Below are 14,237 nucleotides of genomic sequence, written 5' to 3' on the forward strand. Positions count from 1 at the left end.
AATGTGGCATAATAACGGATGATAAAGACAATTCAGTAGCCTATAGATCTTGTTGTTGACTCAAAGTATATACAGAACAGCAAATATGAACGTGCATTATGAAATTCATTAAGTGATATTAAAAGGATTAACTCCATACAGGTAAGCAGACGAGCCCAGAACGCAATGCGTTAAATTGCACGTTAAACATTTCCTCCAATAGAAAATCATTAAAGAATCATTAAAAATCAAAAGAGCTGGAGACAGATTATTCTATATGGAAAAACGCTTAACGCGAAACTTTGCGTGTTGCGTTTATTCTGGGCTCACCTGCTTGCCTGTACATATTAGTTATGTATATTTTTCAATAATGAAGAGGAGCATATTGAGTTTGGTCTTTATCATCTTAGTCCATTATGCCACGTTTTGCGGTATGGGAGGAAATACTACATACATATTCATTATATTAATAAACTGTATATTGAATTTGATATCTTAATAGCATCTTAATACATTAAGCCATGTTAAAGTCCGCGTGAACCGGATGTTGCTGCCGACTTTATTTCAGTGCAGTGACGTATTTCCATCAGAAACGGAATATTGAATAGAGGGCGTGGTTTTATTTTTGCGCTCCTGCTCTCGGTCTCTCACTCATAGCAATTGAACGGTTGGAGGGGCGTGTTTAAGGATATTCTGCCCAAGCCGTCAAACTGACGTCATCAGAGAAGGAATGCCATTTGCGGAAGCAAATGTTCAGATTTTTATTGAAGATTACCAAAACAAATTTTTTTTTTCAGCGGATTAATTTGGCACGGATTAATTGTTCACATCAAGACTAGCAATGTGCGCTAGTAAAGTAAATAAAGTCAATTTTGATTTTATGCGGACTTTAAGTGTTTATGTTTTTCTATGGGAGGAAAACACTTAGCGAGAAACTTTGCGCATTGCGTTCATATTCTGCTGTTCTGTGGCCACGGATTTGCGGGTCTTGTCTTTTTCTCCTACAGATGACTTGCAGGTAGTGATGAGAAGTTTGATTATTTTACCGACTCGGACCTTTGAGTCTCGTTCAGCAAAATGATTTAATCTTTTTTCGAGTCATTTCGTTCATTTGAGCAAAATATAATTAAAATGTTACATGTTACTTTCCTAATACGTCTACTACTAACGCAAACGTTGCTCACACTACAAACAATACCAAAACTGCTATAAGAAACAGAAAAGATGAATTCATTGTTTACCTGGGTCTTCAGTCTATGAATAGCTCACCTCACCTCTTATCTGACACGTCTTTGGGTTTGGGCTTATGGGGCTGTCACGTGATGAATGAACGACTCAAACCCGAAGACTCGAGAGATGAACTAATCAATTCTCTTTCCGGCTCAGACTGCATTGGTTAAAAGTTTATGGGGCTGTCACGCCCTCCACATCCGGAGAGCAGGCCAGATAGATAGAAGTCTGCGCACCTTCCTCAGGGGACTTGAAGAAGGCCCGTGAAGCCAGGTTAAATAGTGGCTTCACCAGCACTGGGATGTGGACATGCCTGCCCAGGTTAGTCTGCACAATCCCTGGGGTGAGAGCATTTACTGTCACTCCGGTCTCCTCGAGTCGGTGCGAGAGCTCCAGAGTGAATAGAAGATTGGCTAGTTTACTCCGTGCATAGGCAAAAGCTTTATCATAGCTCTGCTCGCTGTTCAGGTCATCAACGTTTATTTCACCGTATTTGTAGAGCTTGGAGGACACTACAATTATCCGGCTAGGAGCAGAGCGTTTGAGGAGATCCAGCAGGAGGTTAGTGAGCAGGAAGTGACCCAGATGATTGACGGCAAACTGAATCTCGAATCCATCTTCTGATTTGGTGTATGGACACTGGTAGATTCCAGCATTGTTGATCAGGATGTCAATCCTTGACTCTTCCTGTTTGAGATACAACAGATATGGCAAATTGTAAAGTTATTTCTGAACACAAGAATGAGAAGATGAAAAAACAAACCCACAACCCTAGAAATCAATGAAACTTTATTCTACGCTAATTTAGATACACTTCTCTTCTATTGAGTGTCTATTCTTTTTTTTTTATACACAAGATTTTAAATAATGGGCCATAGATAAAACAGTAGTAACAGCAATACACAATGAAATCTTTCAACTCTCAAACACAATCAACTCTTACATACATCATTGAATATGTATTATATTAGTTCAGTCAAGATAACTGGGACAGTTTTCCAGTCATCCCATTGGCCTAAATTTAGACTATTTTGTTTTAAAAGTTTGTTTTAAGTTTTAAAATATAAATATATTAATTAAAATATATGTTGGCCAACACAATACTGTGGTAATTTTATACAAAACGTTTTTATATATTTGGGGTTTCATGATTATTATTATTTGTTCTATAATGTCTGAATGTTTTACTGTTCTCACACTCTACTGGGACATGCTGTCACGAAAAAAAGTGTGTTAAAGTGTGTTCAGTGAGCTGTATCTGCCCCCCCATTTTTAATGTAGTAAAATAAAAACATTACATACACAATAGTACAATGTTTGTTTACAAAATATATCTACAACAAGAGATCATTAACTATGCCCGTTTTCCCCCACAGTATTGTTTAGATACACAATTTTTCAAAAAGATTTTTTTAAGCTTGCCAATGAATTCCACTCGAAAAAGGTTTCATGCGCGCGCAGCCACGTGCTCTTCCCAAACGTCTCGAGCGTGATATCATTTACATAAAAGCGCGTGACGTTCGCGCACAATTGTTTGGCTGTTGGTATTGTGCACTTGTTCTTAGTTGAAACCAATTAGACCAAAGCGTGCTACGCGTGCCCTATATTTACTGGAGCGTTCTAAATATCTGAAATGAGAAACAAATGCTCTGTGCTTGGTTTGGTGTAACGTTAGTACCTTCATTATCTCTTCGCAAAAAATACGGACAGATTTAAGCGACGCCAGGTCCAAGAGTTTGATCACTAGCTCCCCTTGCTCTGTTCCGGCCTCCTGCTGGATTTCCTGGACTGCTTTCTCCGCCCGTTCTCGGTCCCTACATGCCATGATCACTCGGCCCTGACACCGCAGCAGCTCCGCAGCCGTGGCTTTTCCAATGCCACTGTTTGCCCCGGTCACGATAATAGTTTTGCCCCGCAACATATCGAGGTCTTCATCCAAATGTTTAGAATGGGGTATAGCTTGACTGTTGATCCTTCTGGGGCCATCAACAACGTCCAGTTCATGAGCAGGTTTGTAGGCGTAAACAATCGCACATGTGGGGAAGTAACTGGCATGTTATTGAACTACATTACCCAGAATTCATAGCGGGGTTAGTCGCAACGCATGTGTACTGCTTTTTGGTCAAGCAATGAAAGCGCAAATCACACGTGTCCGCAGTAATCGATGAACAGGGATTAGTTTGAGATAAATTAATAACATCTAAAAAATCCTTGAAATTGCGTTTTCATTAACAATAGACATGAAGTTCAAATATAGCCTTTAGTACAGAGCAATATGTTTAAAGAGAATAAGCACTTGTGTAAGATTTTTTATGTTTTTATTATTTTTTTTGCTAATTAGTTGCCACATAAGGACTACAACATTTGTCAAGTACATAAACTCCTAAACCTCTTTTCCTAAACCTATGTTTGTATTCAAATCTGTGTTTTAGGACTACAAACTAAATAGCTCTAGATAAACCACAAACCAAATAAGATCACTCATTTATGTTATCATAATGAATAAATCCAGTGTTTAACAGTCAACAACACATTTTTGTTTTGTGGACAAAACAAAATTAAACATACATACACCTCATGGTAAACACACAGGGATGATACATTGTAAATACAATATATCCGTTTCTTCACACTCTTATCCTTATTTCAGTGTTTTAGTTCATTTATTATTGTGGCAAGGTCTGTCAGGAACACTGGTGGTGGACAACACACACATCAGTGAAGGAAACTGCCTGAGGATTGAGTCTGAATATCAAAGTACAGCAGTGAAGAAGTTACAACAAAACATCTAAATGTAGGTAAACATCTGCTAAATTTACCTTGAAGAATAACATCTTGCACTATAAATAAAATACCGATAGTTGCAATGTATGGACCCTGAGGGTAAGCGTGATTTGACCAAGTACAACATGTTCCTGGATCAACATCCTTGTTGATCCTGGAACATCATTCCAATCAACCAATCAGAATTGAGTGATAACTTTTCAGGAAATGTCAGTTTTTCTACACCCTTGTTAATCAGCTATCATTTCCCTCTGATTTTAGGAAACAATTATGGGGATTGGGTTAAGTCTGTATTTTTGGACCGTAATGTTGATCCAGGAACATGTCTTACTTGGCAAAATCACGGCGACCGTTCCCTGAGATAGAATTAAATATTCTAAATTAAACTCTTGATTAAACATCTTAAAAAATCATAGTGATCAAGGCATACAGATTGGTAAATGCATCTAATTGCACATTATTCTCTTTGGAAAAAAAAAGAAAGGGCTGCAGCATGTAGTTTAACCTTACAGTGCTGACGCATTAGTACAGTACATAATATACTAGATCATTTTGAGCACCTTAGCGTCTTTGTATTTATATTTCCAGCAATTCATTTAACTTAAACTATCTGTATAGATCAAGGTTCAAAACTCTCTGATGCAACCAAATAAATAAATACAATTACCTATAACTTGCAGAGACTTTCATGCATGTGCTTCACTTCCCTGCTCATTATTAATATAAGTAAACATTTATATTTTAGCTGTTGTATAGATCAAATGTAAGACACTAAATAGGTGTTGAGGTACCTAAAGAATTGGGACATTTGCATTTGATAATCAAATCTTTTCATTTTTTTCTGCATCACTTGTATCTATGCATTTCCCCTTATGATACTTCTGTCCAATCCCATAGGGCACATGAGCGGCGATTGTACCAAGCTCCTGGGCACCCTCGATGTGAAACATCTGATCATCAAAGAAGATGTGAGGCCTGATCTTCTGTAAGAGAGGACCCTTAGGAGCCCCAGCCAAAAAGAGGGCCTCGTCTACCTCCAACCCCCAGCTCCGTAGGGTCTTCAGAACGCGGGCCCCAGCACTGGCAGCACTTCGAGCTGTGACGAGGTAAGTGCGAATAGGGCAGCTGTTTCTTTGGTTTTTTGCATAGAACTTGCGCTGGAGTTTACCCAGTGCTTCCAGGAAACATTTCAGGGGGCCCTAAAAGAGGATGATGCAATGCCAAATCAAGGATAAAAGGGACATTGCATACTCCAAACACGACATGGAGAAAATATTAGTAACAGTATTAATAATGAACATTAGAAGTTATGTTACCCAGTCTTAGTTTACCTGAGCAAGAGGCTTGTTCTCAAACTCTTTCTCGTGCCTAAAGAAAGTGTCCAATCCGTGTTCCTTTACAATAATCTCAGACTCGTCGGAAAACAAAACTGCATCTCCATCGAAGGCTACACGCAATTGCGTGTCACTGAGCTCATTCTCACTGTCGCAGGCGAACATTGTGGCAGCTGCTATTCCTGTGAAAATGGCCATTTAAAGCAAATTTTGCTTCATGTTCAGCTAATTTAAAGACTTTAAAGTTTTTCTTCTTCAGTGAAATGAAAATCCCATTTAGATCACAATGCATACATTTTTTTAAATACCTTCTTCGATAGCTTCTTGTACCTTCTTTGAATCTTTGGACAGGTAGAGGTTGGTCATATAGGCCTTTAGGTAACCAATTGGACTCTCACCACCCGTCATGCAAAATCTCTCTATAGTTAGATCTGCAGAGAGAGAATTTATGTAATTATTGTTTGTATAGTATGTAGAATGCAGTACATATGCATTTGTGTGCTGCAAACCTTATGAAAAAATTATGTAAATCATTGTAGTGGTCTTTATCCAAATTTTGATCTGTGTGCCTGCACAGACTTTTTTCCTATTTTTTTTTTCTTGGTGCATGTTGGTCTATGTCTGTGTAGAATACAGATCTTTTAAAGAATGAAATGATGTTCGCTATCAAAGGCTAAATTGTAGGCTAGTAAATGTTATTACCATAATAATTGATGCTGTTGATGAGGCGAACTCCGACCTGGGCGTGATTATTAGTCATCAGCACAATATCAAACAGCTCCTCGCTGTCTGGGTATAGTTCTCTCAAACGAGCATTTACATTCATCAGGGCCTGTCGATTAGAAAAACACAGTAAATACTAAAGGCATGGCCCTTGATATCTAAGGATATCCACGTTAGGCAATACTGATGTGATTAATGGAGGATTAGTGTAACAATATATGATATTTTTTAGCCATAAACAGTGGGCAGGACACAATAATGCTGTTATGTTTGAGTCTTGATTGTTAGTGTTTGAGTCCTGCCCTGCAATAAAAAGGACTAAAGTCCATCCATGAACAAAAGTGAAAGGACACATTTGTTTTCCATGTTTCTCTACAAATTTTCCCGTAGATTTGCATCAGTGCAAATTTAATTGGCCCTAACTGGCCCAACCAGCTTATCTGATGTGTGTCAGGTTCATACTGGAGTACCTGTGCTAGGGGTTGTCAGTGTTGGTTGGTTGATCCGTTCATTCATTCTTTCTTTTTTTTTTCTTACTATTTGTGCCAAAATTAAGAGCTGTCAGTGCTAATAAACAATTTCTATACATATACACTATTCTTGTGTTACACCAAATAAAGGAGTTAGATCAAAGGTAATCAAATTATATTACCTAAAAGGTTTTATCTACATGGTTATATTACTGAATACAGTTTTTAGTCATGTCATTTGTAATCAATACCAAAGGAGATTTCAGGAGTAATATACCTAGATGATGTGAACCGAGGTGTGTTGCGAGGTGCTGCTATAGAGTGCATCAGTCGGGTTCTGAACATAAAAAAAATCCAATTCATTTTTTCCATAGGGGAATTGATTTTGAATGATAATCTAAAAAGCCTGACCTTCTGAGAGCTATGAAGTTGTAAATCAATGCTATATGCATGCGATGGTATATGTATGCATAGCTTTTAAATAATCTTGTTTAATAGTAGTATTCCTGCATGGTGAAAAGCTATATTACTCATGATTCTGCAAAAAATCTACCCAATTCAGAGTATTGAAACAAACAAATCATGACAAAATAACTATTCAGAGTAAAAAGTTTTTCATTTGATTGTCCTTCACAATGCGGGATTGAAGCGATAAAGCTGTACACATACTTCAAACCAAAGTCTTCAAATAACAACTTAAAATAAAATAAAAAACAAATAATGGGAAAAATACTGAAAAGTTGGGGTGGCCACCATTGCACTCTATATACAAATGTCCAGTTGCATTACCTGTGGCATCAGGTTCCTGACAGGTGCTGATGGAGGTAGGGTGAGTGTTATGTTCAGACAGCGTTAGATCGTTTTGGAATATAGTAGTACCATTATTTTACATATTGTTTGAAAAATCATTTTGTAGTTCTTAAACCTGTTGTTACCTTAACGAAAGGAAACGAGACCCCTGGGGTAAAAGGCTGGTCCTCGAGCTCCAGCTGGTGCGCGACGTACCTCTCCAGCCCCTCCTCTTCAAACACCTTCCTCTCCTTCACCATGTTAAACAGCGTTCGCGAAGACACCGCAATGGTTACAGCGTTGCTGGGTTTGGGCTGCAAGTTAAAAGCAAGCAAATGTTTACAACAGCTGTAGACGACAGCCAAGCTGCTCTATGTGGTCAGTTACCTGTAGCTATGTGCAGCGCTGCTGTACGCACCATCGATTCTGCAAGCGAAGAACGCGCTCGCTTTCAGTGTAGACAGCTATCTTTGGTATAATATAAGCTTTTTTCTAGCATTATTGCTAGCATTGTAGATTGGGTATCGGATGCGGGAGACGCTGCTGTCATTCAGTTATTGTACACAAACAATCTCTTACCGGACGGGGCTTCTTCGTTGTTTTCGCGTTGTCAAATAATGCTTTGACAGCTGCCCAGTCTTTTTCTTCGCCGTTGTCGGAGTTGGACTGTCCTCCTCTCTCAGTGCCTTCAGGTTTGCTCATAATGTTATGGTGGCAGACTGGCAGGGAGACTGTTGTGTCCTGCGTCCTTTGCTGCTGTTGTTCAGTTCCTCTCAGAGTCAGCATCAACACGACCCAGTGACGTCACAAGCCCTGGGCAAGTGTCTGACTTAGGCTATCGATTTAAAAAGCTACATATATAAATAACTGATTCATTAAATATTTACATCGCTCCAATTTCTCATAATTCTCTAAAAGTGTCATTGTAAATGTACTTCACTACATCATTTAAATGTAACATTTATTTTGTCTGGAGACAGATGTACTTTTAGTTACCATGTGTTGACATATCACAAATAGCCTAAATATAAAATAAGATAAAGGTTAGATGCTCATTAATCTGGAGCTATAATTGTGTAGAATTAGTTTATAATTACAGTATAGTAAACAGTAACCGGCCTTTTACTTCTTATTTATATCTATACTATTTGCCCCAATTAAATGACACATCTTGGTTTAGAAAAAACAAACAAACAAGAAAACTTGTCCTCAGAGTAAAGGTTAAAAATACCTTCTTTATATGATAAAAAAAGAGAGAAAAATAGTGTCTTCATATTCTCTGTTCATTAATAGGAAGAATCCTGGACAAAGAAAAAGCCATTTAGAAAATGATTTATTGATTCATTTCACCATTAAAATATAATCACCAGCTCAACAATACCTTAAAATCAGTATTTGCCTTAATTTAATTTACACTAAGCCTTAACAAGACTGGAAATAATTACCAAATGTATCCTTCCTGACATTATAGATCATGTTGCAGAAGAAAGTATGGTTCTGTATGGCATTGTCACCCCTTTACAAATAAGATTAGGCTTTATTCGCACTCATTCCTCACACCATAAGGTACATGGGCACCAATAACCCTATATTGAAGGGCTCCATTAACATGTGACATCTGGTCATTAAGGAATATATGAAGTTTGAGTGCTTTCAGCACAGCCAGTGTGTGTTGTGATTGGCACCACTCGGCGCCTGGTCGGGAAATGCCATGCCCCTTACCATAGCCGCCTGCAAGCTTCAGTGTAAATATTCCGTCATAATCAAATCAATTTGAGCGTGATTTAAACCCCGATGATTGTAACCACTCTAAGTTCGTCTGCCTTGGGAAAGCTAGCATGTCTCCGGCATAGTGATAACACTCGTTGCCTTCTCTAGTGCAGCTCAACCAGGTCTCGTCCCATTTGTCGATATTTGTGATATCACAAATCCCGGAAAATATGCGTTGTAGTCTAAACGAGTCGTTCGTTGTAGTTTTTGAAAAGTGATTTCTGTTAAATAAAATCTCTTTTTTTTTACTTTGTAACCTTGCAGATCGTTTTTTATGCTCAAACAGCAACATTACAGACTAACTAAAGTTGAAAAAGTGAAAAAGCATAATAGGACCCCTTTAAAGAATAGCAGAGTCCACACCACAACTATGACGATAAAGGCACAGAGAAACCATATCGTTGGAATCACTTTTAGAACAATTTTTTTTCCAGCTGATGAATGATAAAAAACATTGACAGCCAATCAGAATCCATCCTGCTATAACGAGCTTGAGAATTTAAAGGTGACATATCATGAAAGTCTGACTTTTACTGGTTTTAAGTGCTATATTCAGGTCCCCGGTGCATCTACCAACCAAGGAAACATGAAAAAGATTAACCCAGTAACTTTGTTTCGGTCAGCCTTTTTCTGCAAGCATCTGAGAAACCGAGTGCGTCTGATTTCACTCCCTTGGTGACGTGGCAAAGGGATCTCATTATAATATTACCGCCCCTTAAACCTTAAATGCATGAATGTTTCGCCAATCATTATAACATATTCGGGTCTTTAGCGACCCAGACCTATATATACAGCATGGATTGATCTCTAACTGCTGCAATAGCAAAAAACTCTCTTGATATTTTCACAGAAGAATAAAATAAAGCATATTTTGTTACCTTTTGAAACTTAAAAGGGTTCAATTTGAGCAGATGATTTTACCATCGCTGTCATCGTCAGAGTGCACTTCCACAGTACATTCAGCATCTGGCTCATATTCACGATATCAGCCATATTCTCAAAACTATCGTTTTCAATGACTTCATATTTAATATTTTGATCACTGGCAGCTTATTCACCACATCCAGCATCAAATGACAGTGACATTTATATTTCATTGCGTATAGTAATTGCTCTGCAGTAAAGCCATTCAAACCACTTCAATTTTTGCTGATGATATTCGTTTTTTTTATGCCTGCAGTAATTATGAGTGAAACGTTGTCATCATTGTGTATCAAACAGTGCCACCTTGAGGAAAAAAAGATGCATTGCACATATTGATTCATCAGATATGTAAATATAGTTGCGCAGGGAAAAAATCCTTACACATTTACATACCTCGGGTCTCTAGCGACCCTATACCCTTTTTTTTTTTTTTTTTTTTTTTTTTACAAAAAATGAATCCGAAAACTGGCATTCTTTTATATTTTACTATTTTTTTCTTGTTATATTGTTTATAATTAATAGATTGAGGAATACTAAGAAAGTTGATGTCTAACTTAAAAAAATGGAGGGAGAGGGTAGAGAATGATGTCCCGAGGTATGCATTTAAGGGTTAATCTGTAAGTTTACACCCACAGCGCCATCATTTGATTTCACATGCGACAATGGTGTACCAGTTCTAATGCCATAGCGAAAGTTTGAGCAAAACATGCTAACTGTTCTGTCTTTGGCTGCACAGACGAGTACAGAACACTATTTAGAGTCCCAGCCTCAGAGCAGGCAAGAGAGCAGTGGATTTATTGATTTATTTACTGTATATTGCTGCTGCCACACAGATCTAAAATAAACATGCAATTTATTTCCCAGCCGTTTACCTTCACAGACATAACCAACTGTTTTTGTAACTCGTGTGTTTTTAACGTAAACTTGTGTGTGAATGAGAACTTAGTTTAGTACTCACATGCTGTGACAGCCGCTTTCTGTCCGTGTGCTTCGGATGAGTGCACTCAGAAAACCGTATATCACAAGTTTAAACTCATATGGTTTAAAACGCGTGATTTCAGCACGATAAACATGATAATCAGAACCAAAACAGATGTTTTTAGCAGGTCCAAGCTGTAATGATGCAGCTCTATTCAGGAAAAGGGGGCGGGGCGCAGCAGCACATTTGCATTTAAAGAGACAGGCCCGAAAAAACAGCATGTTTCTGCTTCCACTCAAAATAGGCATTTTCAAGATATTATAAATGATCTGTGGAGTATTTTGAGCTGAAACTTCACAGACACATTCTGGGGACCCCAGAGACTTATATTACATATTGTAAAAAGGGGCATAATATGTCTCCTTTAAAGCAGCAGAGGAGCGTGCACTTACAGATGATATTGTTCGATGTTGTGGATGCTAATATCGTTATCTTTATAGCTATCATTCTTGGTGTGAACGGGGCTTTATGCTGGTTAAAAGCAGAGGCGGACAAAGTACACAACTCCATTACTTGAGTGAAAGTACAGATACTGCTGGTCAAATATTACTCCATTACAAGTAAAAGTTGTAAAGACAGATTTTTACTTAAGTAAAAGTACAGAAGTACTTGCTTTTAAAAGTACTTAAGTACCAAAAGTAAATTTCCTTTTTTATGTCAGTTTTATTGTTGTACGTACTAGTACTTGCAATACTTTGAAGCAACTTAGAATACATTACACCTACTGAATACACTGACTAGCTTGTAGTATCTATGGAATAAAGAGCTTTTAAAATGTTAAAAACCTATGGGGAAAAAACGAAACAAAAAAATTATTATTTATCACCATTACAGCCCCACAATAGCAGGATGGTAGTGATCTCACACAGCTCTGGACACATCTATGTGTAACCATTCATCCACATTTGAACAGAGTGGACAGTGAAATTGCTGTAAATACAGACCGATAAGGAAGAAAATCAAAAATCAAACCTGCTTTAAAACCCAGCAACACAACTGTAGCTGTATAACTTTACAACAGCAGCTTTGCTTTAACAAAAAATCAAAACCGCAAGACCTATTTGACATCACAAGAAAAAATAAAAAAATGCTGTCTAATCGCTCTCGCTGTACTTTGATGTCATACACAGAATGGTCTGTAGTGCTGCTTCAGTCAAACACCTATTTTGTTTTATTAGGAGACGCACAACAGTTCTTCTGTGGCTTTATAGGTAATATTTTCACTTACACAATTTTGCAAAATCAGACAATATTGTGTCTAATATAAACCACAATATTAACTTCTTATTATTGAATTTTTGTAAATAAATACCACATTTGGAACTGGTCAGTGCTCACAAAAAATGCTGGGAAATCACTTCATGTAGCCCCAAGAGTGATTACTGATAAACTGTCTGAAAAAAAGACAGTTTTTAGATTAGAAAAAAAAAAAATCACCCACTGACTTTCAAAGCTGCTAACGACTTTCTACTTCGAGGACCTTTATAGAAATGTAGTGGAGTGAAAAGTACAATATTTGTCTTTCAAATGTAGTGAAGTTAAAGTCATAAGTTTCCAGAAAAAATTATACTCAAGTAAAGTACCGATACTCAAAAAGTGTACTTAAGTACAATACTCAAGTAAATGTACTTAGTTACTGTCCGCCTCTGGTTAAAATTACTTGCAAAAACGGCTAAGAAAAGTGAACATTGTTTTGAGAATTATTTCATAATGCAGCAGTATTGGCAATGCAGTATATGCTGTAGTGAGTAAGTAGTAATATAAAGGAAAAGAGGGCTGTATACATTTGAAATTGCTCTTTGACAAAGTTAATGTTAAAAAAAATTATAATTGAAAAAAAAAAATCTTAAGGCATTGATGGCCTCTTTAACATTTCGTGGGTTTGTGGACGGGTAGAGAACAAGCTTGATCTCATTAAGATGAACAAAGAGTTTTTTTTTTACCAGTAATCTCAGATTTGATCAGTGTTCAGATCTGCACAGACAGCATCACAACACTGGGTTTAGCAAAATAACATGACATCTTATTTTCTTCAAGTTTCTGTTGAAATAAAAGAAGAAATATGATTCTTCTTCAACAGGAAGAAGGATACAGGATAGTTCACACAAAAAAAACAACAACTTTTTTTTCTTTTTGCATGGACCACAAGAGAAAGTTTTGTATGTTATAGTGTAATAAGTATAGCCATGAGATATCCTAATGTGAATAACAGGCTGCATGCATTTATATGGGAAAGAACACCATTATTGTTCTTCAGAAGTATGCATGTGTTCCATGCAAAAAATAAAGTTTTGGTGATCTATTCATTTCTAGTTACTGTATAAATAAATAGAAAAGCACTCCTCTACTCTTACTGTGGTTTTCAATGCTCTTTTTTAGGGGATCCATGTCCTGACTGTTGGTAGGTATCAACACAATTTTAAACCACTCTTTAACGGCTGGTTCCAGCTTACTCAAACGTTGATTCACCATTGTAAGAGCCTAGAGCAGAGTGATCAAAATACAGTGTAAATGCAAACATCTGTATCAAATTAAACCAACTAGTTGAATAGCTTTTATATCTTTGCTTAACTAAGTTAGTGTTGAATAGTGTCAGATAGAGAAAATAAACTTTTTTTATTTTAATTAAAAAATAATAAATGTTTTCATTAAAAAATGAAAATAAACCTCACATACACAATACTGTATATACAAAAAGCACTGGGTCTACTGGTAAGATGCATTACTGATTAATACAGACAATATGCTGTTAAAATGGAGGAAAATACATTTTCACTGTAATTTTTTTACCTTGACAAATGGAAAAGCAACTCCTGGGTAGATATATCCTGTCTCTTGTCTGAATAATGCACATGGAGACACAGCAATGGTGTATGGTGTCACTGAAAAACAAAGATGCAGGTTGGTTACAAATAATTGATTTTTAGATAATAGTACAACAGTATTATTAATTAGGAAACTTGAACACAGCTTGTCAGCTCTGAGGAATGATTTTGTTTTCACGATATTGACGTTGCTGTGTTTGTTGTTTGATTTCTGTTCTTTGCCTGTAACAAAATACATTTTAAATGGTAGGTGTGTCATATAAAGTTTTTTTTTCATTCTTTACATGAACCTTGATTTGTTTAAGGATATGGTGCAGATGTTCCGCAAAGTAACACACTGGAAAATGAGAAAACTGAAAGCTTTCAAAATAAAATGTGAATAATGCTGCCAGATTTTTATATATTTAAATAAATACCTTTGGTTTGTTGA

The 14,237-nt window shown here is 37.0% G+C and overlaps 2 protein-coding genes and 1 long non-coding RNA gene across 3 annotated transcripts; all 3 read right to left on the bottom strand.

Moving 5' to 3' along the window:
• Positions 1-1,383: 1,383 nt before the first annotated feature.
• LOC107588688 (retinol dehydrogenase 14-like) lies at positions 1,384-3,248 on the bottom strand. Its single transcript, XM_016276899.1, has 2 exons — positions 2,888-3,248; positions 1,384-1,896 (listed from the first exon to the last, which is right to left on the bottom strand). Exons 1-2 carry the CDS (start codon positions 3,128-3,130, stop codon positions 1,384-1,386), a joined length of 756 nt encoding a protein of 251 aa, XP_016132385.1. The 5' UTR covers positions 3,131-3,248.
• A 1,057-nt stretch (positions 3,249-4,305) lies between these two features.
• On the bottom strand, positions 4,306-8,080 carry LOC107588591 (cytosolic 5'-nucleotidase 1A-like). Its single transcript, XM_016276740.1, has 6 exons — positions 7,889-8,080; positions 7,456-7,623; positions 6,030-6,159; positions 5,636-5,758; positions 5,325-5,509; positions 4,306-5,192 (listed from the first exon to the last, which is right to left on the bottom strand). Exons 1-6 carry the CDS (start codon positions 8,009-8,011, stop codon positions 4,815-4,817), a joined length of 1,107 nt encoding a protein of 368 aa, XP_016132226.1. The 5' UTR covers positions 8,012-8,080; the 3' UTR covers positions 4,306-4,814.
• A 4,914-nt stretch (positions 8,081-12,994) lies between these two features.
• Positions 12,995-13,800, bottom strand: LOC107588593 (uncharacterized). Its single transcript, XR_001609604.1, has 3 exons — positions 13,773-13,800; positions 13,337-13,463; positions 12,995-13,022 (listed from the first exon to the last, which is right to left on the bottom strand). It is a non-coding gene; the product is annotated as an uncharacterized lncRNA (long non-coding RNA).
• Between the last annotated feature and the right edge of the window lie 437 nt (positions 13,801-14,237).

This window comes from Sinocyclocheilus grahami, unplaced genomic scaffold (assembly GCF_001515645.1).
Source record: "Sinocyclocheilus grahami isolate Dianchi unplaced genomic scaffold, SAMN03320097.WGS_v1.1 scaffold106.1, whole genome shotgun sequence".
NCBI classification, from domain to species: domain Eukaryota; kingdom Metazoa; phylum Chordata; class Actinopteri; order Cypriniformes; family Cyprinidae; genus Sinocyclocheilus; species Sinocyclocheilus grahami.